The following is a 21,379-nucleotide window of genomic DNA, read 5'->3' as shown; positions in this document are numbered from 1 at the left end:
AGAAATATTACTGCATCCTGGTGAAATATTTTTCTAAATAAATAATTTTAATAATAATAAATAATTTTCAAGAAGTGCTTCTTTCCGTTTACGATAAAAGCTACTGAACGCTACATAGTTTCAAGGTACCGGTAGTTTAATAGTTTTATTGTCTTCAACTATGAGAACAAAAAGGAGCATTTTAGGCCAAGAATTTAGAGGCTAACCGGTATAAATATGAATATAAATATTACATATTAATATGTAAAAACAAATGTGAGCATTACTCACCAAATCTGGAATTGTCAGGACCAGATAAGGATTGGCACTTTGGTTCAAAATACCTAAACTGAAAAATTAGCTAGGTTTAAAAATAATTTTGTCCACTTTGGCCTAAACTTATCCCCATGTGAAATCAGTTGAGTCAATAATTTGGATATGTTGGATGCAAATGCAGCATTAAATATGTTAACTTATAAATAGTATTTGGACAGGCATTCTTTTATCACAATTGTCCTACATATCTCATGGATACAATGTTCCATATGTTTATCAGCACATCACACAAAAGTTCTTGCTAGGAGAAATATGGAGCAATCCACATAAATACCTGATAAGTGTTTGTGCTCTATCCACTCATATGCACCAATAACTTACTAGCAACACATTTCTAAATCTAACAAACAAACTCAAAAGTACATCTACAAAGAATAAACTAAAACAACAAAAACAAATGGGGCACTACAGTAGGTGCATAAAATATGTGGAATTCAAGGTTAAGCACACAATGGTGAGATTGTAGGCTCACCTCATATTGCATAAACCTCAGATATGAAACGTCTCCTGGATGCTCAGAGGTGGGTGTAAGGAAAATAGTAGAGATCCATAGTGCAACACGATTAAACAATCATATAACTGCTTTATTGTAACACACAGGATAAAAGGTGATAATGCCCATCAACATAAGCCTGATGGATTTGGTCCAGATGGTAAAGTGCAAATGCAGGACAGTTAAAATCTCTAGAATTCTCCTTACATGCACCTTTGAGCATTCAGGAGAGGTTTTTATATCGGAGGTTTATGCAATATAATTTCACCTTATAACCTCACCATTACTTGTGAGTTTATCCTTAAATTACACGTATTTGTTGTACTTGCTTGTCTGCCCTTTTTTTTTTTTTATAGATATACCTTGAGTTTGTTATAATTTTCGAGGACTTTGAGGAATCCTTGTTGTATCTATTTAGTTTATTGTGAAAGGGGTAAATACGGTTTCATCCATTTTTTTATCCTTATTTTTGCATTGCACTTTTATGGGTAGTTAACTGATTGGATACATTTCTAAATTTCTGTTCCAGTTAGACCAAGATGTCCAAGATGATGATTAGAATTATTTGGACATTGTCGAACCTTCTGCAGATCTATAAACAGAAACTCTTTGTTTTCATAACAGCAGGCACATGGTCATTACTGCCCATTTTAGCCTTAGAACATTTGATCTACTGCTAGTATGTGTTTATACAAAGTCATTTAGCAAGTAAGAAAGAAACCTTTTGCAGAAATTATGCAAAAAACGGCCATCTGGAAATATTATTCAACTCGGCTGTAGTCAAAAGTGGATATTTTAGCCTTAATTGTGCAGTTTGGTTTTCGTTTCACTACAACTGTTTTTTTTTTTTTGGTTTGTTTTTTTTTTATTTTAAAGAGCGAAAAAAAAAAGCTATAATTTTGTACTAGATTATTGATGTATGTTTCCGGTGTATGAATTTGATTCATTTGTTTGTTTGTTTTTTCCCAGTCTTTCTAGCTTTATGAATATCATATTTTTGGGGAAAAGGTACATATTACACACAGAAAATTATCAACAAAATTATCAACAAGTCATCAATATTTCCTCTCTTCTAGCTGTAACATGATATACACATGTAAACAGGGAAGCGTGTATTTAATATTTAATAAAAGCTATATGTTTCTTACAGAGGCGAGGGATTAAATGGTGAATCACTGAATGGAAAATGATTTGTTTAAAAGAATTGAGTTGCCATTTAAAATTAGCCACATTTTTTTCAAATTGCGGATAGTACCATTGCGTTTAGATTGCTTAGAATTTTTACAGCTATGGTTGGGACAATCTATTCATGAATGTCTTAAAATTTATATTTTAATAATTTTCCTAGATCCACTCAAATTTGATGGACAAGTTGCCTGCAATTTTCTATATAAGCACTGTTTTTTATTTATTTTTTAAACTAATGATGGTTACATATAGTATATTTTTATATTCCTATGGTCTTTTTAAGTCATAGCTGCATTTCCATAGCAAAAATGAAGTCCTTCACGATTGCTTAAAATAGTAAATGAAGGTTTTTTTGACCATTTTTTACTTTTCAATTTTTGTCATATATACTGTCTGTTGGAGATAAAGTATTTCTGCTTATATGTTAATAGTTTGTCTTTTGTCTGAAATGTTGTACCAGAAGATATAACGTATGAGCTCTATAAATATAATCTTCCCAAACATTCCATAAAATTGTAATGATTTTAATTTTGCAGGTAGGTATTCATGGTAGGTAACAATATTCTATAATCGAAGTGAATGTTTTTTTGTGTGTATTTGTGTTTCTCATTTTATGTGTAGAATATATATTATACTATTTATTAACAAAAAAAAAAGTTGTAATGAAGGATTTACACTAAATCTAGACTTAGTATGGATTTATACAGGTGCTGCCATGCACGTACATTCACTAATTCTGCTTCTTCAGTGAATAAAGTTCATGTACAGTTCATACTCAGTGAAGACTGCATTTACCATCCTGCAGAAACACCCATCACTCTCAGGCCTTACTTCACAATCAACTCAGTGAAGACTGCATTTACCATCCTGCAGAAACACCCATCACTCTCAGGCCTTACTTCACAATCAACTCAGTGAAGACTGCATTTACCATCCTGCAGAAACACCCATCACTCTCAGGCCTTACTTCACAATCAACTCAGTGAAGACTGCATTTACCATCCTGCAGAAACACCCATCACTCTCAGGCCTTACTTCACAATCAACTCAGTGAAGACTGCATTTACCATCCTGCAGAAACACCCATCACTCTCAGGCCTTACTTCACAATCAACTCAGTGAAGACTGCATTTACCATCCTGCAGAAACACCCATCACTCTCAGGCCTTACTTCACAATCAACTCAGTGAAGACTGCATTTACCATCCTGCAGAAACACCCATCACTCTCAGGTACTGACTGAAGCTTGGAAGATACTCCACCCCCCGTATTACTGGATTGCTACAATATTCTCATATGTTACTATAGAGTTGTTACAATTTATACCTGTAGTTTGCCACTGTAATGTTATGTGCATGCAGTGTGTACCACTGTCATTTAATGATTCCGACCAATATTTCATGTAGACAGTTATTAATATTTTGGGTGATAGAATTTGGTTGCTAAACTTTTCAATAGTCTATAACACATGCCTACTCTGCCCCCTCCCCCCCCCCCCCCCACTCTCCTTTTCCCCTCCCCAGTCGTAAATTCCGCAAATTACACGGGGTAAATCGCACTTATTTGACGCTGAACGACCTCACGGAGTCCAGTGTCAAAAAAGATCCCCATTAGAAATCAGTAATGCTTTCCTATGGGCGGGTTTGAATGCGCTTTATAAATAGCAATAATAAATAAATAAAAATGTATTGGATACAATTGCCCATCCACTTGCTGTATGATGATGTGGATCCATCCCATGGTAAACTCAGAGATGAGGTGAGTCTCATTTTAAAGGAACACCGCTGTAGAGGTTATGGTGGCCTGGCACTATGTCTTGTTAAGTAGTCAAACAGTTTTTAGTATGCAGGTAATTACTCTGGGCATCATGGGCCATTGCCCCTGCTTCTTCTTCTGCAGAAGAATGTGATTATCTGTACAGGGCCATATAGGGCGATGCTAAATTGCCCATGGTTTATTCTGTAGAGACACACAACTTGAGCAAATGCGGTGTGGACCCAAGTGAAATGTCAAACTGTGCTAACCATTGGGCGGTACAGGGCATGGCGTTTGGAGTGTTCCTTTAATATTTTGCATAATTTTCATTTATTTATTTTTTTGGACCTATAGGACCACTATAGGCACCCATACCACTTCAGCTCAATGAAGTGGTCTGGGTGCCAGGTCTCCCTAGTTTAAAAAAACTGCAGCTGAAAACATTACAGTTTTAGATAAACTGCTATGTTTACACTGCAGGGTTAATCCAGCCTTTAGAAAAAAGACAGAAAGTCAGTTGCCAACGGCAACCGGACTATAAGTGGGTCCAAGGGAGTCCAAAAAAGGGGGTAACCCTTACATACGTGAATAGAGAAAAATACAATGGAGGAAGAACTAGAGAGAGATAGGGTACTCCTAATCTCTGTTCCAGATCGACCAGGACTGGACACCCCTACCTAGCTGTAATGCTAAAACTTAACCTTTAATAAAGTAAAATTAAAATAATGCAAATACTTGTAGAAAAATGTATAATGGTGATAACAGTGAAAACAAAAAATAAAAAATAATAATAAATAAAAAAATAAATAATAAGGAGTGGTGCCTATATAGCTGTGGTAATGGACAATTACACCAATGAAGAAAATCAACTTGTTGTCCTTAACAACCACCTAAGGTTCAAATCTAAAGTCAAAGCTAGTCACTGATCATTCACATATCATGAAAGGAAGGAGAAATCTATATAGGAGTGCTGGAAAGTAGCTCTTAAGCTACAATGTTGCACAGGTAGCTAGTAACACTATGAAATCATGTAGCCAAAGAATGCCGAGCCTCCCATATATAATAAAATACAGGAATCCCCCCCTCCCCCCCCCCCCCACCTAAGGCGGGGAAATGATCTCAATCAGCTGTCAAAAGAGCGTCAAATAAAAGATTCAAACTTGAATTATGGTTGAACTAGAAAAAGAAAACGCTGAATAATATAAGCTCCATATGTTCCCTCCCAGCAAAAAAACCTCCAAAGACTGTGAAGAACCCAGGATCAGTGCAAATAAACTAGGCTGACTAAAGATAACGAAACCTGGAACCACTCCTGACTCAACTACCTAACGTACGTTTCAGCGCTTTAAAATGCGCCTTCGTCAGAGGTAAAGCATCTGACTGTCCCCTTGACGGCTCTTTTATATGTGACGAGCCGGCGGATTCGATCGCGCCGAAAAACGGCGTTCAAATCAGTACCGCCCCCTCTGGGTTCGTCACTGAATGATTGACAGGACATGCTAATTTGTCTAAAGTGTCTCATCACCTAAACGTTGAACTAAAGAACCGTCAAAACCCTGAATGATTACAAATGTAAAATAGTAAAGAATAATGAACGTTCTATGGTGATGATACTGACACAAAAAGAGCCAGGTCATATACAACTACAAGAAAAAATCAAAATAAATGAACTAGAATTATATATAAAAAGTAAAAAAATAAATAAATATTTATATATAAGGTCCATAATCAATCTGATTCTCTTAGGAAGAGTATAATAAAGTTTTTCTGGTAATCTTCACCAGTAGTATGATCTTCTTAAAGGGACAGACTTTCGTGATCAGTGTTATTTAAATTGTAACAAAAGTATTTACAAAAATAATAATCAAGGTATATACAAACTAAGGCGAGATGCATTACTGATGATGAAAAATAATGCTCCCAGTGTAACTCATCTTTCGATGAAGGGAGTGAATGTAAACCCCTCATTTAGACCATTGGGGGCCAGTGTATTAAAACTGTATATCCAAAAGGATTCCCTTCTGAGGAGGGTACGATCTAGGTCGCCACCTCTCCGGCCCAAAAGCACTTTCTCAACCCCGGCAAATTTCACCCCTCTTGTGTCGCCTTGATGATTGTTCCTAATGTGTCTAGCAACAGGGGTGTCTTTGAGGTTCCTGACTGAGTGTATATGTTCCATAACACGCCTCTTGAAGGGGCGTATGGTTTTCCCAATATACCTAAGTCCACAGATGCAGGTCAATAGGTATATGATGCCTTTCGTATTACAATTAAAAAAGTGCTTTACTTGACACACTGAGTTGTCAATCAGATTTGGAAGTACTCCAGCCTTTAGAGGCTGTCTCCCTGACAGCCACTAGAGGCCGATTCCGCAAATTACACGGGGTAAATCGCACTTATTTGACGCTGAACGACCTCACGGAGTCCAGTGTCAAAAAAGATCCCCATTAGAAATCAGTAATGCTTTCCTATGGGTGGGTTTGAATGCGCACGCACCTATGGGCGGGTTTGAATGCGCACGCGCCTCTGGCCACACGTGCGCGTTCGGCTCCACTCCGAAGCTGACGTTGATGGAGGAGGAGAGATCACCAGTGCCGAGTGAGCCCGGCGCTGGATTAAGGTAAGCAAATAAATGGTTAACCATTTATTCGCTGCAGAATGGGGCGACTAGGACTCTATAGCGTTAGGAATCTAATTTGTGTTCCTTTAAGCAAATGGGTAGTAAATCTAATTTGTAGTGCTTCATATGCTTAAAGGACTGAAAACAAAACAGCTTGTGCAGGATTCAAGCATATGATGGGCAAAAAAGTAAACAATTTTACTTTTATGATTGACTGGTCTTAATGCTATAAATATATAATTATTTTAGGATTGTTTATGTTGGTACTTACTGCTTTTACACCTCTGCCATGAGAGAGGACTTCTGCCCCTTTTTCTTCCCATGTGACTGGCCTTGCTTGGGAAAACTTATCATTTGTTTTCAAACCCCAAGCACACCAATGTCTGAACAGAGAGTCACCTGTCAGATCTGCCTGTAGAAGGATTCTGCTTTTCACTCACACTGTCAGCATAGATGCTTGTCATCAATGTAGACCTTTCGTGTTTATATTGTCACAACTACATTATGCTAGCACAATGTATACATTTCTTTCCATTCATAAATTAATTAATGTTATCTAAAGTAGTGTGTACCATTACATGTACATTTTACACATTGCTACCAATTAAAAAAAAAAGTTGGGGGCCTGTTCTACAAATTACACAGCGGACGTATGTAATGCTTCTGTTCTGAGCTCATCGGTCAATTTACAATTAAGTAATGATAGTTCTGAGTTTGGATAAACTCCACCGAACATTATAGACGGCGAGGACCTCCACTCCTCCCAGGAAAGAATGTCTGTGAGGACACCCAAGATGGTGCTTACATGAATGTTGTATCTCTGCATTCAGCTGCAGCTTTGGAATCAGAGCTCCTGGCTCAATTGTCTGAGACCTGCCCTGCTTTAGAACATAAAATCCATGCCATGTACAACTTTGCAGGTGGGTTTTTGCATAGTCACAACTGATCTGCAATGAGATTTGCAGGATTATCTGCAAACCAAGCTTGACAAGCTATGTGAAGCACACCACAAAGTGGTGGTCAAACTCACCTTTCTAGAGGCCAACTATCTAGCCCTAGTGCAGAGAGTCGTGGACATGGATAGATCCTAGCAGAAGGACGTCTGCAATCGAGTTGTTCCAGAATCTGTTTCCCAGGATGATCTACCCTCTTACCGATTGTCCTCCTTCAAGGCAGTTCACGCTGGCCTGGAAGATTGAGTCGGGCTCTTGCATAGAGCCTGCAGAATATCCTAACCTTGCTTCTGATATTCCCTGTGATGTGATCACAAGGCTTCGCTATGATGCTCTTAAGGAGTTTGTGATATTTGCTGCACGCAAACTTTCTTTCCCTGTTGGCAGAAACTATGGTGAAATGCAACAAAGATTTCTGCACCATCTCGAAGTCAGCTATATTTTTGGCAAGCTTGACTTTGAATTTAAAATTCATTTTGAATTCCTGATAATTCTCACATTAGCGATTACTCTGTTAGTATCACATTATGTGGGTGGTCATATATGGGCTCTTCCGTTATAATAACTGATTGGGGCTACAGCCTGTGCCCCAGTTATCCCACTTATTGGGGAATATCTTGTTAAAAACATAGAATGACAAATTTACTATGAAGAATATATATATATATATATATATATATATATATAACATTTTATTTGTAGCCTTCTTTTTCCTAGGTTTCTTGCAGTTGAATTAATGTTTTAGTTTCTTAGAGTCACGGTTCACTTCAGAGGAAATCCTTCCAGCAATTCAATCCTTACCCAAGCACACGGCTTGGTGGCATGTCAAACATTTACTAGTATAGTCACTGACCACCTTGCTACCCATCTCTTTTAATATGTTTAAGGTCACTGGAATGATCCCCTCTAATATGCTAACCGCCCACACACAACTCCCTAAACTTGGAAAACTCCCAACCTTCTTCTCCAATTTCAAAACCTTCTTTCGGATATGAAAATGTTTGTCAAAATGCTAGCATCTAGCACAGGGTTCTTCAAACTCTGGCTCTCCAGATGTTGCTGAACTACAACTCTCATGATTCTTTTAGTGAATTCGATAGCCAGAGATCATGGGAGTTGTGTTTCAGCAAGAATTGGATGTCCAGAATTTGAAGAACCCTGAACTATAGTCAACACTCTCCTTACCACAATTAGCTTCTGGGGAACAATACCGTGTTGTCCCACTTTGTGAAGCATCTCATAACACCAGACGTATCCCAGACTTAATTGACATAATCCAAAAAGACTGTCTTTCTACAAAAATATTTTTCCTTTTGCCCTTCTCGGCTTATATACTTCCTCCTCATAAAAAATACTAAACTCAGGGTTCCTCTCAGAGCACTTGGCTCTCACCAAGTAATATCACTTATTTTCATACTGGCTTAACTCATTTTTAAGTTACTGAACTCTCAGAAAGTTCATTGCCTCACTTCCACTCTGGGTCCTCCGTAACACTCTGTATACTGTAACTAAACGTGAAGAGTCCATTCCTTCCTCGTTGAAAAATGAGTATGTCAGAATTTCCGTTTATAAAACCAACACCGGTAAAACTCAAACACTTCCATTTGCCTTCCACCAATTCCCCTTTGACTCTTAAACCTCTCACTAAATTATTATTTTTAAGCACCAGACATACCTGGGCATTAAAATAGCTGGGGGCAGGGACTCCTTAACTGAAAGCCATGTCAGAATATCTTAAATCTGCATTCTCCTGAAGAGATGATCCTCCTTTGACATATCGTGGCTGGGGCAACTGGGGGGGCAACTTCTGAGGACCCTTTCATTCCTCTAACCCAACACACTCTTGTGTCAATTTCAATATCTGATTAAATTCCATTAGGTCAATTAAGTCTAGGATACGTCTGGTGTTATGAGATGCTTCACAAAGTGGGACAACAAGGTCTTGTTCCTGCGAAGGCATATGGAAGAAAAGACTCTCAACATACTCTGTAACCCCGAGCTGGCAGACATCAAATTGCATTACAGTAAAATGAAATTTATTGTAACTTGATTCGTTTTAGGATTTACAATGACCCCTATACAACAAAAGTATTCATTCTGGAATTCTGTCCTCCAGCTTAGAACATTTTTCACTTCAAGTGTAAACAGAAACTTTACAGGTGTATACCCTGGTGCCCCCTATGCTGTACTTTGAGTCATTCTATAAATCATTAAGGGGTTTTCGGGATAGCCTTTGATTGTCATCAGGTTTGCAGGAAAGTATCTACAGATTTATGTGTATTTTTTACCTTCTTGCTTATGATTTGTTTCACTTCTCCACTCGTATTGTGCTGGTAGTTGTTCAATGCCTTGTTCTTGCAGGTGTACGTGTGCTTCCTTTTTTTAAGTGGAGCATGTGTGGGCTCCTTTGATTGGCTGAGAGCGTCAGCTGATCTACTCAGTCAATCAATGCTGTCCGAATTTGGACATAACTGAGACTAATAATGTGGAAATGGAACTTCCACATAAGCAATAACACAGGCTGTGACATCTTGGGGACCCTCTGTAGCACTCTGCAACTTCCTAAAACCACAACCACTAGACCAGGTTGTAGTTGTTATGGTCCTTTAATGACTTATTGATTTCTAAGTCCTAATGGTCTAAATGCTACAGTAAACAAAGTGTGTTTTAACTGCATTGTCTGAGGTAGGTTTCTATAAATTCACATCTACAATTCCCGTTGCTAGAATTTAACCACAAGCAAAATGTGTTAAGGCCTCATTACAGAAACTGCATGAGTCAATGTGAAACAGCAAATGGTATCTTCTAAGGAAATAAATATAAGATTAGAATGGAAAAGGCCAAGAAATGCATGAATATGTGAACTTATTTTGTATTTATGTTAAAAACAAGTCATTAACCTCATTCAGAACCAATTTATTTTAACAATTGTCACACAAACTTGTCTAACCCTGGTAATTATATTAAACAGGTGCTGTAAATTAGGAAGGAATTAGTCACTATATTTCAGCATTTAATAGCATGTTTCCGCTACGTATTTTGACTCCAGGCTATCAATGAAGAAAAACAGTGGGTGGAGAAGAAATATTCTGTTAAGTGATGGGTTTTGTAGAAGTGGTCGAGTTATACGTATTTGTGCTTTTGAAATGTGGAGTGTCAGTGATCCGGTCTCACAGACTCCTTTAATATGCCTAAGAACAGAGGATATCAATTATGTATATAGATCAGTGTGGCATACAGAGCTCAATAGCTCCTAGCAGTGTTGACTAAGTGCATGGAACCTTTTTGAAGGACTGCCTAAGGGTTAATTATTAATATTTTTATGGGTTGGTATCAGCTCACGTATTAAGTTTCCACGTTTAAGAATGATATATTTGCATTAAATTTTAAAGACCGTCACCCAGTTAATTATAAGTGTTTGTTCGAAATACAGACAGTTACTGAAAGCTAAATACAGAAATATTTAAGGACTACATTCTGGTCTGTATAAAGCCTATGCAAGTATAGAATGTCCTGTTTATTTTACTTTTTCATATATGTACAGTCATGCATTTGTTAAGTGTGGCATTCTATTTTGATATATGAATTTTAAAAGCTGGTTTGTTATGACTTATTACATCATTGTTCCCAAGGGGGCTAACACATGATTAAAAAGACCATTAACAATACAAACAGTGTAAACAAACACCAACTATTTAAACCTTACATGACAAATGAGAATTGTGTTTGTTTTTTTTAAACCTTTTGCCTTATATATTGTAAATGAACACACTGGGCTCCAGCAATTGGGAGGATTCAAAAATTAAATTAAAAATAATAAAATAAAAGGACAAACAAATGAAATTCACGTTGTGCGTTCTCAAATTTTCTGCTACTAATGCATGGGTTAGGAAGTGACAGAGTTCTCAGTGTTGCTGCCCCCATTGTGGTCAAATGGACAACCCATAAGCATCTGCTTAGCAGAGGTTTACGATTCCTCTAATGCTAGTTTATTTTTCTGTATGATGTTGATGTTGATGCAAATTCATGAAAACAATAGTCGATGTTTCAAGACAAACTTACAAAGTGAAAAGTACTTAAGAAGGTGAGTAGGTTCAAGTGCACTTTTCACTCTGTAACTTTGTCTTTAACAAAGAATTGTAAATCCTATGAGAGTGCTCATCTTGGAACTTTTATATCGGTGGCTAGAGTTTTGTACCAAGCTACTGACAAGACGGTGAAGGTATTTGAAATTGCACTGCAAGCAAATAGAAGTCACACCAAAGCTTATGGGTTTGGCAAATAGATTCTTTCCATTTTTTTTTATAATTATTTCAGATATTTCGAGCTATGCTGCGGTAAGGCAAGCATGGTATAAGAACTTTCCGTATGATTACAGATGCAACAAATTTGGCAAAGTGTTTTTGAGACAGGGAAGTCCTTGCATCATCATTACATATTCAATATCCCTTTACTAAAACAGTACATCATACCAGGAATAGACAGGACAGTGTATGAAACAAGTCTGTCAACTGCCATGTGCACATACAGTTGCTAGAAAATGTATAGATTGTCACAAGTAATGTACCGGGGGGACAGTTCTTTCTATAAGCCATCTATTTCCAAGGTCCATTATGCTTTATGTAAAGTGAAGGACAATCATTTCTAGATTCTGTACTAGTCTACATAAGGGATATTCAAATTCTTATTAGAAGACAATCCTTCCTATGGTCTTTTATAGACCCTTTTCAACACGGTATTTAAAATTGTATTTGTTTTATTCCTAATTTCGAAAATAGCTGGAACTTGCATTGATGTATCTCTTTAATGACAAACCATCAATTGACATCTATCCATTCATACAGCAAATAGCCAGGAGACAGCAAGGTCACCTTAATCTAGATGTTTTGGTGCATATATGTTACACCTTTCCTTGGACCGTGTAATCATCTAAGAATGTCAATGGTTATATTTGTCCAAGAGCATGCCTTTAGTCTAGACAGTCCCTTCCTTCTTCAGACCCTCAATTTTTATAATGTGTTCATGTTTGACATCACCCCACACAGCATGACGATACCTACCGTATCCAATACGTCTCTACAAGAAGCACAGGATTGGTGGAGTATGGTAAATACTGCATATGTTCCCCATTTCTCAACGCGGAGGGGCAGGAGGCGGCATCCGGCGCTTGATCACAGGTAAGTTTTATAATGAACTTTTTTTTTTTTTAAACAAGAGGAGCACTAATGTAAATGAATGATTAATTTTAACATACAAGTGTTTTTAACCAGCCATGGTAAATAAAAATGTCATGATTTCTCCAAATTTCCAGGAGAAAGAATGAACGGTGTACATTAACAGTCTTTTCCATAGTTACTCATTAGGGCAATGCTGTTGAGCCCTTCCATAATACTAGGTTATCAAACAAAAATACTGGCATATGAAAAATTGCTAATTTTAGGGAACACAATTGTTCATACAAAGCATTTTCCCAACTCATTACATGGATTTAAAATTTCTGGTTTACTGTAATTGTGGTGACCCTTTTCTTGTACATTCATACACAACTCTGTGTCATGCAACATTTTTGCTTTTATTGGCAAGCTGCACGGTTTCATAGATTTAAGAGTAAATGAAAACATAAAAGCAAGTGGTGAAGCAGAGGGTTTAAAATCCCCCAAAACCAGAAGAGTTCAAGCACTGTCCACTGACAGAAATGATCACACTCAACATTCCTTTCTTGGAGTACCATGGTTCTTAAGCTCACAAACAATTTGAAATGGTTTGTCGATGACATCAGTCAAAGTTTACAAAAAATAATCTTTTTCTCCTTGCTTAAGGGAATATACTGGTGATTGCGGGTGAATGCCTCATTCATTACAAATGATAAAAAAAAAATCCAAGTAATTCCAGAACATAGAACAAAAAACAAAACAAAAATGAAGTATTCACACATTGCATTCTCTACAGACATCTGCTGTTATCTTGCCACCTGAAATAATATCAATAATATTCATTCAGTTTCCTTACAACATTATGCAAACATGAGAAGTTCAAAGGCAATGTTTTAAAGGATCTTTTCATCAAGGAGTTTGTTCACTCCCTCACATAGCCTTTTGAGGTATGGCCTGCAATTCCCATCAAGGCTGTAGAGGGCAGTAAGAAATTCAACATCTGCAAAGTGATTGAAAACCCTGTTGATTCGACTGTGAGATTTTGGTGTCAGGTGACGTTGCACTAAATCATGTAAAAGTGATTTACATTCTTGAAGGAGTCCGGACAGCACATTCTTATCGAACGTGTACTCAACTTCGTAGAAGCTCACAGCAGTCATTGCTGTCTGATTCAGCCTTTTCCTGAATTTTTCCACAATTTCCAGTTCCTCTGGGCTGAACTGGTTGTTCCTGTACAAAATGCCAACTTTTACTGCGACTTTTATGAGGTCCTTAAGGATTTTGTGAGCTTCTTTCTTATTCCTTACGTGTTCCTTGGTTGCTTTAAAAAGCTCATCAAAGATTTCACTGCTTGTGTCGTCAATAAGCATATTTGCCATAGACTTTGTTGCCATCTTGCTCAGAATCTTCTTCTGGGCTTGAACTGCAAAGCTCTTTGAGCTAAATAACTCTGGTCCTAAATGTAGGAGAAAGTAAAGACAAAGAGGTCATACACTTGGAAATCAAGCTTCATGTAGGTTTAGATTTATAAACTGGTGGAAGATTTATTTAAAAAAAATACTTCAAAAGAAACAAACATCTAGACAACCTGTAATATAATGTAACATAACTCATTAAACGGACAAGAACTGTAAACAGAACCAGTTATTGTAGTCACTATGAAGCTAAATTTAGAGTCCTTCAGGTTTTCAAGCAGTTTTCAGTTTGACCAAGTCCTCGGGAATTCACAGTGCCAAAAAAAAGTTCCTTTATAGTGCGGAGTGCAGAATAATTTGTAGGAACCATTGAACTATCCTCACTAGCCATTCAGTACAAGTAAAAAAAAAAAAAAAAATTCTACTTTTTATTTCTCCTCTCTTGTTCCATAGGAAAAAGTCGATGCCTCAATCTAATTAGCTCAATGAGAATTGGCTATAGTACAGTGCAGAGGAAAGAACACAATAAAAATGCACTGTGTCAAGATCTGCTGGCATTAGGTGACGGTTTTAAATTAATGGCAACATTACATTGCCACTTAGCATTTTGGGTCAATAGAAGGTATATTTATAATAATTGCCTTGCTCTTTACATCATTCATATAATGTATATTTGCCATTTATCTTGTTGGTTAGTTATATGCAGAACACTATAATAATACTACTTACCAAGGTGACTTCATAAATGTAAGTATTTTACTAGTTTTAACCCCTTCAGGACGGAGTCAATAGTGCACGTTCTGATCAAAACAAAACGTAAACAAAAACTAGAATTTGCGCTGTATGTCTGTTCACCCGTAGTTCCCCTCTTTCAAATTATATGCACCCACACTTATTATATATCATTTGGTTCAGGAGAAACAGGGCTTTAATTTATCATTAACTATTCATATATGGAACATAATTTATTATGAATAACATTTTTAAAAAATTTGAGAAAATAAGATTTGTTTTTAAATTTGCATTTCCGTCTGACATTTTAACTGTGAATGTCATAATACTGTTACAAAAAAATGCAGATATTTGTAATCAGCGATGTGTCACGAGTACAACAGTACCCCCAATTAACAGGTTTTATGTTGTTTTGGAAAGTTACAGGGTCAAATATAGAACGTTCCATTTTCAAATAGAAATTTTCCAGATTAGTAATGTTCCCTTTGAGACGGTGTGGTAGCCAGGAATGAGAATTACCCCCATAATGGCATAGCATTTGAAAAAGTAGACAAACCAAGGTATTGAAAGTGGGGTATGTTTAGTCTTTTTTAGTAGCCACTTAGTCACAAACACTGGCCAAAGTTAGCATTCATATTTTGTTTTTGTGTGAAAAAAGCAAAAAACAAATATTTGGCCAGTGTTTGTGACTAAGTGGCTACTAAGAAAGACTGGACATACCCCACTTGCAATACCTTGGGTTGTCTACTTTTGCAAATGGTATGCCATCATGGGGGTAATTCTCATTCCTGGGCTACCATACGCTCTCAAAGGCAACATAACCAATCTGGCAAATTTCAATGTGAAAAAAAATGAAATGCAAGCCTTATATGTGACTCTCTAACTTTCCAAAACACCATAAAACCTGTACATGGGGGGTACTGTTATGCTCGGGAGACTTCACTAAACACAAATATTAGTGTTTCAAAACAGTAAAACATATTACAACAATAACATAGACCATAAAAGTGCAGTTCGCTTGTAAAAAATGCGAAAAACATCACTTTTACTTAAAATATCATCGTTGTAATACAATTTACCATTTTGAAACACTAATATTTGAATTCAGCGAAGTCTCCCGAGTAAAACAGTACCCCCTATGTACAGGTTTTATGGTGTCTTGGAGAGTTACAGGGTCAAATATAGTGCTTGCGAATTAAATTCTCTGCACTTTCTCCCTGTGTTGTCAATCACATTTTAATTAATCAAATCACATAATTACGTTAAAAGATTATTTAAATATACACGTAGAATTTTAATATATATGCATTTATAGGTATTTAAATTCTACGTGTATACTAATGTAATCTTTTATATAATTATATGTATTTATCTATATATATATTTGCGGTTATTTGTATTTTATATATAGATGGATATATATAGAATGTCATTCTAAGTGTATTTTGTTACCGATATATATATTAATAACAAAATACAGTTAGAATGAAATTACATATGCATATATAATTTATATTAAATTTTGTTTCAATATTTTATTTATTTAATTATTTTATTTATTATTTTAATTATACGTATTTATATAGAATATATATATGTACATCTAATATATATATATATATATATATATATATATATATATATATATATATATATATATATACACACACACACACACACACCCCCACCAGCAGGGGGACTGATATTTCAAACAGTCCCCCTGCTGGCAGATCCATAGCCAGCTATAGGGGGCCATGTGATCGCTCTTTGAGAGCGATCACATGGCCCCCGGGGGCCTAATTTGCCGGAGGGGGGATGCCTGGGCTGTCCGGTAGCCCTCCAGAAGAGGATCGCGGCGGAGGTGAGTACAACTCATCTCCTGGGGGCTTAAGCCGTTACGACGTACCATGCCGTCGCAACGGCTTTAAAGCCCATTTAATGCAGGACGGCATGGTACGTCGTAACGGCGTTAAGGGGTTAATGTTATTGGTTAAAAAGAGAAGAAGAGTTCCTTTTGAATTTGGCTTGAGAGAATCTATAAAACTCTATAGAATTTTTGCAAAATGTGACAAAGGATGGAGCTCTAATGAGCTTCTCTTTCCTAAATTAAAATTTTACAGCAGCTGTCACTCACAGACTGCTTGAGGATAGGAGTCTTCTCCAAAATTAACAATACATATCTTTCATCTCATTGCACATGTACAAGATCATCAGTGGATGATCCAGTAATTGCCATCTTTTATACACTCTTGTTTTGTAGCACAACTACAATAATGGTGTTGCTCTTGGCTGCTTAATCTGTGAGGAGCTAAAAACAGAAGTAAAGTATTGCTCAGTTGTATTTCTCAAAGACGCAGATCCAGAACAATTACCATTTTTGCTTAAAGGGACACTGCAAGCACAAAAACACCTTCCGAGTAATTGAAGTTGTTTTGGTGTATAGTTGATCCCTCTATAGCTGGCGTGCCCAAAATGTAGATCCCCATAGGTTTTAAAACTACAGCTTGATTCTTTGCCATTCCAAAGGCATGCAAAGCATCATGGGAGTTTAAGGTCAACATCTGGGGAATCTGTCTTTTGGGCACACCTGCTATAGTCTCACTGATATAATGGCATAGAATTTAGCACTTTGTTTATGCAGCCTGAGCCATACCTCCTCTTGCTGAGACGCTTACAGCCTTCCTACACCCTTCCTGACAGTTTACATTTTCTTGTTTCCTAAAACACATTGTGCTGCAAGATCTGATTGAAAAATAAAACCTTTTTTTCATGGAGCCTGTGTGAGTCACAGCCAGGGGAGGTGTGGCTAGTACTTCATGGACAGAAGTAAAAGTAATTTAACTCCTAAATGTCAGGAAATTGCCCAGTGAGCCAGCAGTGGCATGATCTATACACCAAAACTGCTAAAGTTGTGTCCCTTTAAACTGTGCACGGTCACCTTTAAAAACTTACCTTCAGCCTTTACTTTTTTTTCTTTCCAAAAACCATACAATTAAGGAACAAAGCGGAGCAATTAAAACGGATGCCTTTGCAAACTATAACACGTTCATACCAAGTAAACAAAATATGGCATTCCAAATTACTACTGGATTTTACGGACATCAGTATTTTCCCTACAACAAGCATCACATAACTGAAAGTGCTGCCTTTCATTTTGTTAACTTCAAACGGCGCTCATTTCAAGCAGGGACACAGACTCTCTGAAACTTAACGAAAACCACTTGTTACCAGAGATTGGCATGAAGTAAACATGTCATTATTTCTATTTTGAAAACACGCTCCTCAAATATTGCATTTATTCTCAGGAAGTTGTTGTCCTGTTTGAACAGCTGTCTCTTTGAGCTGATTTTTGATAATTATTTCTACTTACAAAAAAATATAATAAGAATTTTAGCTCAGCTTTTTATTTTTCATTTTTTTTTACCCACTGAAGATTAACCTTTTGAATGCTTCCATCTTAAAATGATCACATAGGAATAGCCAAATATACATGGAGGCACATTTATTTAAAGTAAACGTGACATTGTAAAAACATGTAAATGACAAGGTTACCTTCACACACAGATATATTTAATGTACACATTGAACTGAAGAAAAATTCAAATGTGTAGATTAAAAAATATATTTATCTTTAGATAATCCTCCACCCTGAACCTATAGGTAGATATTTGGCATCATGCAGTAAGTAAGTTAGGAATTATTTTCATATGATTCTCTATGTCTATGAAATGCATTCCTTCATCAGAGGTGCACAGTGTCTCCCTTTAAACTGCAGGTGAAATGCCAAATAATAATAATACGTTGTTATTGTATAGGGGAACTGTGCTGTCTATATTATTGTTTTTATTCTTCTGTTTCTAACATTGTTACAAAATAGACCATTGTTAATGGGAAGACAGTCCTATCTAACCACTCAGATGTGCACCTTGTGTTCTGGACCAGTGTTTATCAACCTTTTATTGAGAAGTACCCCTGCAGGACGGATCTCTCTCTCTTTTCTCCTCTCCCCCCCCCCCTTTTTTGGGGGGGAGAGCTGGGGTAGATCATTTTCCTGGGGTCCAGTATGAGGCTTGTGTAATCTTTTTGCTCTTCTAGCACTGGTCCCTTGCACACAGTTTTGTGATGCTGGGGCAAGTGTGACACCATAACCAGGCTTCCAGCATCACCTTGGGGTGCGTGAGGGAGCAGTTCTGGAAGATCATAAAGAGTACAGCTCACTCGCCACATCCACTCTCGCCCAACCGGATGCCTCCTGGGGTCTGCCAACCCATCTTGGACTACCCCTGGGATACAAGTGCCATGGATTGAGAAACTAGGTTCTGGACAAAATTGTGTTGATACGAACTGCAAACAAAGAACACGTAAAACTGATTTTTTTATTCTTATGTATAAAATGTTCTTAGTAAAATGCACACTCCAGACACAAAAAAGCACTGCAGCTTATTTTAGTGGTTATGGTATTAAGAAGCAGTTACTGAAATCTTTACTTTTAAGCCCAAACCATTTTCTCTAATATATATATATATATATATCTCTCGACAAAAGTTGTGGTGTTACTAGTATATAGACACTTCCTAGAATTGTTTTTAAAAGTAGATAATTTCATTTTACTTTGAAATCAATTTCTTGCCCCTTTCTTAGCTGAAAGAGCTTGAGTATATCGACACTTTCAACATAGAATGGAAAAGACTTCCATGCTTCCCTACGCCGCACTGTAAATAGACTAAAGTACATTTAATGATACAGTCACTATCATTGATACAAAGAAAGAATAAAACGTGTTTTGTTAATGATGCATTGACTTTCAAACAACCAGGTTATATTTTCCTAAGTGGATGCATTACAGAAAGAATCCAATGGAACTGCCATTATTCCTTTTACACGACAAGAATATCCCATTATTGGCTATTACGTACGTTATTTATACAGCTGCCACCAAGAAAATTAACTATTTGAGTCTAGTTGGTTGTTAAATGCACCACATACTGTTGTGACACCCAGCAAAATGGAGTACGTTTTTGGAATATAACAAAAATAAATGGTTAGTGGTCGCCGAGTAAAATAAAACTTGAAAAAAATATATATCCCACTTTTTTGTTAAAATAATGTACCAAGTACAAATGCAGAGAAAATATATCTAAGGGTTTATTCGCTAAACAGTGAGTTAGCGTGAACTGAGAACAAGACTTGATTGGAGTTGGAGACTTCACCATTTTCCTAAATAATCCTTAAATTAAAAGTTACTTTCTCAAATAGTCAATATTCTAGTGTTTATTTTCGCCATTGAGAAATGAAAAAGAAAAATCGTCCACATAGCCCCTTGATGATCAGAAATATTCAGATTAACGTGCTAAAACTGCTGTTTAACCCCTTAAGGACCAAACTTCTGGAATAAAAGGGAATCATGGCATGTCACACATGTCATGGGTCCTTAAGGGGTTAAAGAGCATTTATTTCTACTGTGTATTCTAATTATAACCTGCTAGCTGTCAGGACATGCAAAGCTGATTCCACGGTCACTAATGCTATACAAAGCCTTAAGTTAAAGCTCACGTCACATGGAAGAAAGGAAAGAATCTAGGAAGTCTGTTTAAAACCTGAGATTTTACATTCTAATCATGTTTTTAGGATATAGATGGTCTACCTCTACTCTTCTAAAACCCTGATAGTTTCCCCTTGACACAGCAAATTACTTAACTGCATTGCCCATGATCCTCAGACAATCTAAGAATTGTAGTCTACCAGCAATAAATTGATACAGTTCCGCAGATGGATCTTGTAAGGAATTATCGGTTTGCTATTTCATGAGGCATCTGAGCGACTCCATCACTTGGTTAAATCCTCTATAATCACACATGGAGGAATCCTTGAAGCCTAAGCCGTAATCTCGGATTCTTTATTCATCGCTCTCCCAAGATGATTGCACAAAATCTCTGCTCCTTGCAGTGTTTAAATGTATTTCTTAACGATCCAAACAAACTTAAAATTTCTGCAATTCAGAGCGGCTGATTGTTTAAATGGGACAACAATTTTAAAAGTTAAAAAGTTTGTTTTTATAAAGTACAAGTATTACTTATCTGGAATTTTTTTTTTTTTTTTTTTTTTTTTTATTCTTTATTTTTGTTTGTGCAAGATTTGAACAATTTGGCTTGCTACGCCACATCAGCTGTAGGGAGCCTTTCAATAGCAAAACATTACATGGCATGAGAATAAACTGTGCACATTTTTAAAGGTGAAAGGTAAAGAGATTTTCTTAGATCACACGTTAATCAGATTAACATTTCTATATGAATAAACTTATTCGTGTGTTGATGCTAGCAGGATCATTTCTCCAAAATATGAATGCCTCATTTTTTAGTATTACAAGTCGTTCAACAAAAACATATTTTAAACAGGATGTGTTATCAGGCTCAGCCTACTGATCACATTGAAACCTTCACATTTTTACCAACATATGGTAATACGATAGCGGCATATATATATACCTAGCACTTTTTATATATAGTAATTGTATAGTTGTGGAGTCGTCTAGTGTTCCGGGCATGTCCAAGGCCTAGTGAAGTCTGTGCGTACGTCTACTTGGAGATCGTCTTGGGCATGTGTTGTACCGGGTGGGTCTGTGTCGGGACCAGCTGTGGAGGTGTACTGCTATATGTGCTGTACAAAGTCCGCGAGTCCCCCAGTGTGGGTGTCGATGTAGCCCGCAGTGTGTGGGGATGGTTCTTATGTCGGGTGTGTCTACTTAGACCGGTGTG

The 21,379-nt window shown here is 36.8% G+C and overlaps 1 protein-coding gene across 1 annotated transcript in view; it reads right to left on the bottom strand.

Moving 5' to 3' along the window:
* Nucleotides 1–12,875: 12,875 nt before the first annotated feature.
* The window catches only part of TNFAIP8L3 (TNF alpha induced protein 8 like 3), a 65,367-nt gene continuing 56,863 nt past the window's right edge, over nucleotides 12,876–21,379 (bottom strand). Inside the window, exon 2 of the mRNA XM_063445693.1 lies at nucleotides 12,876–13,933. Coding sequence (XP_063301763.1) covers nucleotides 13,371–13,933 — 563 coding nt within the window. The 3' untranslated portion in view covers nucleotides 12,876–13,370. The remainder of the gene's footprint in view (nucleotides 13,934–21,379) is intronic.

Source organism: Pelobates fuscus, chromosome 3 (assembly GCF_036172605.1).
Source record: "Pelobates fuscus isolate aPelFus1 chromosome 3, aPelFus1.pri, whole genome shotgun sequence".
NCBI lineage: Eukaryota > Metazoa > Chordata > Amphibia > Anura > Pelobatidae > Pelobates > Pelobates fuscus.
The sequence above is the reverse complement of the archived record's forward strand: the minus strand, read 5'-3'. Positions and strand labels throughout refer to the sequence as shown.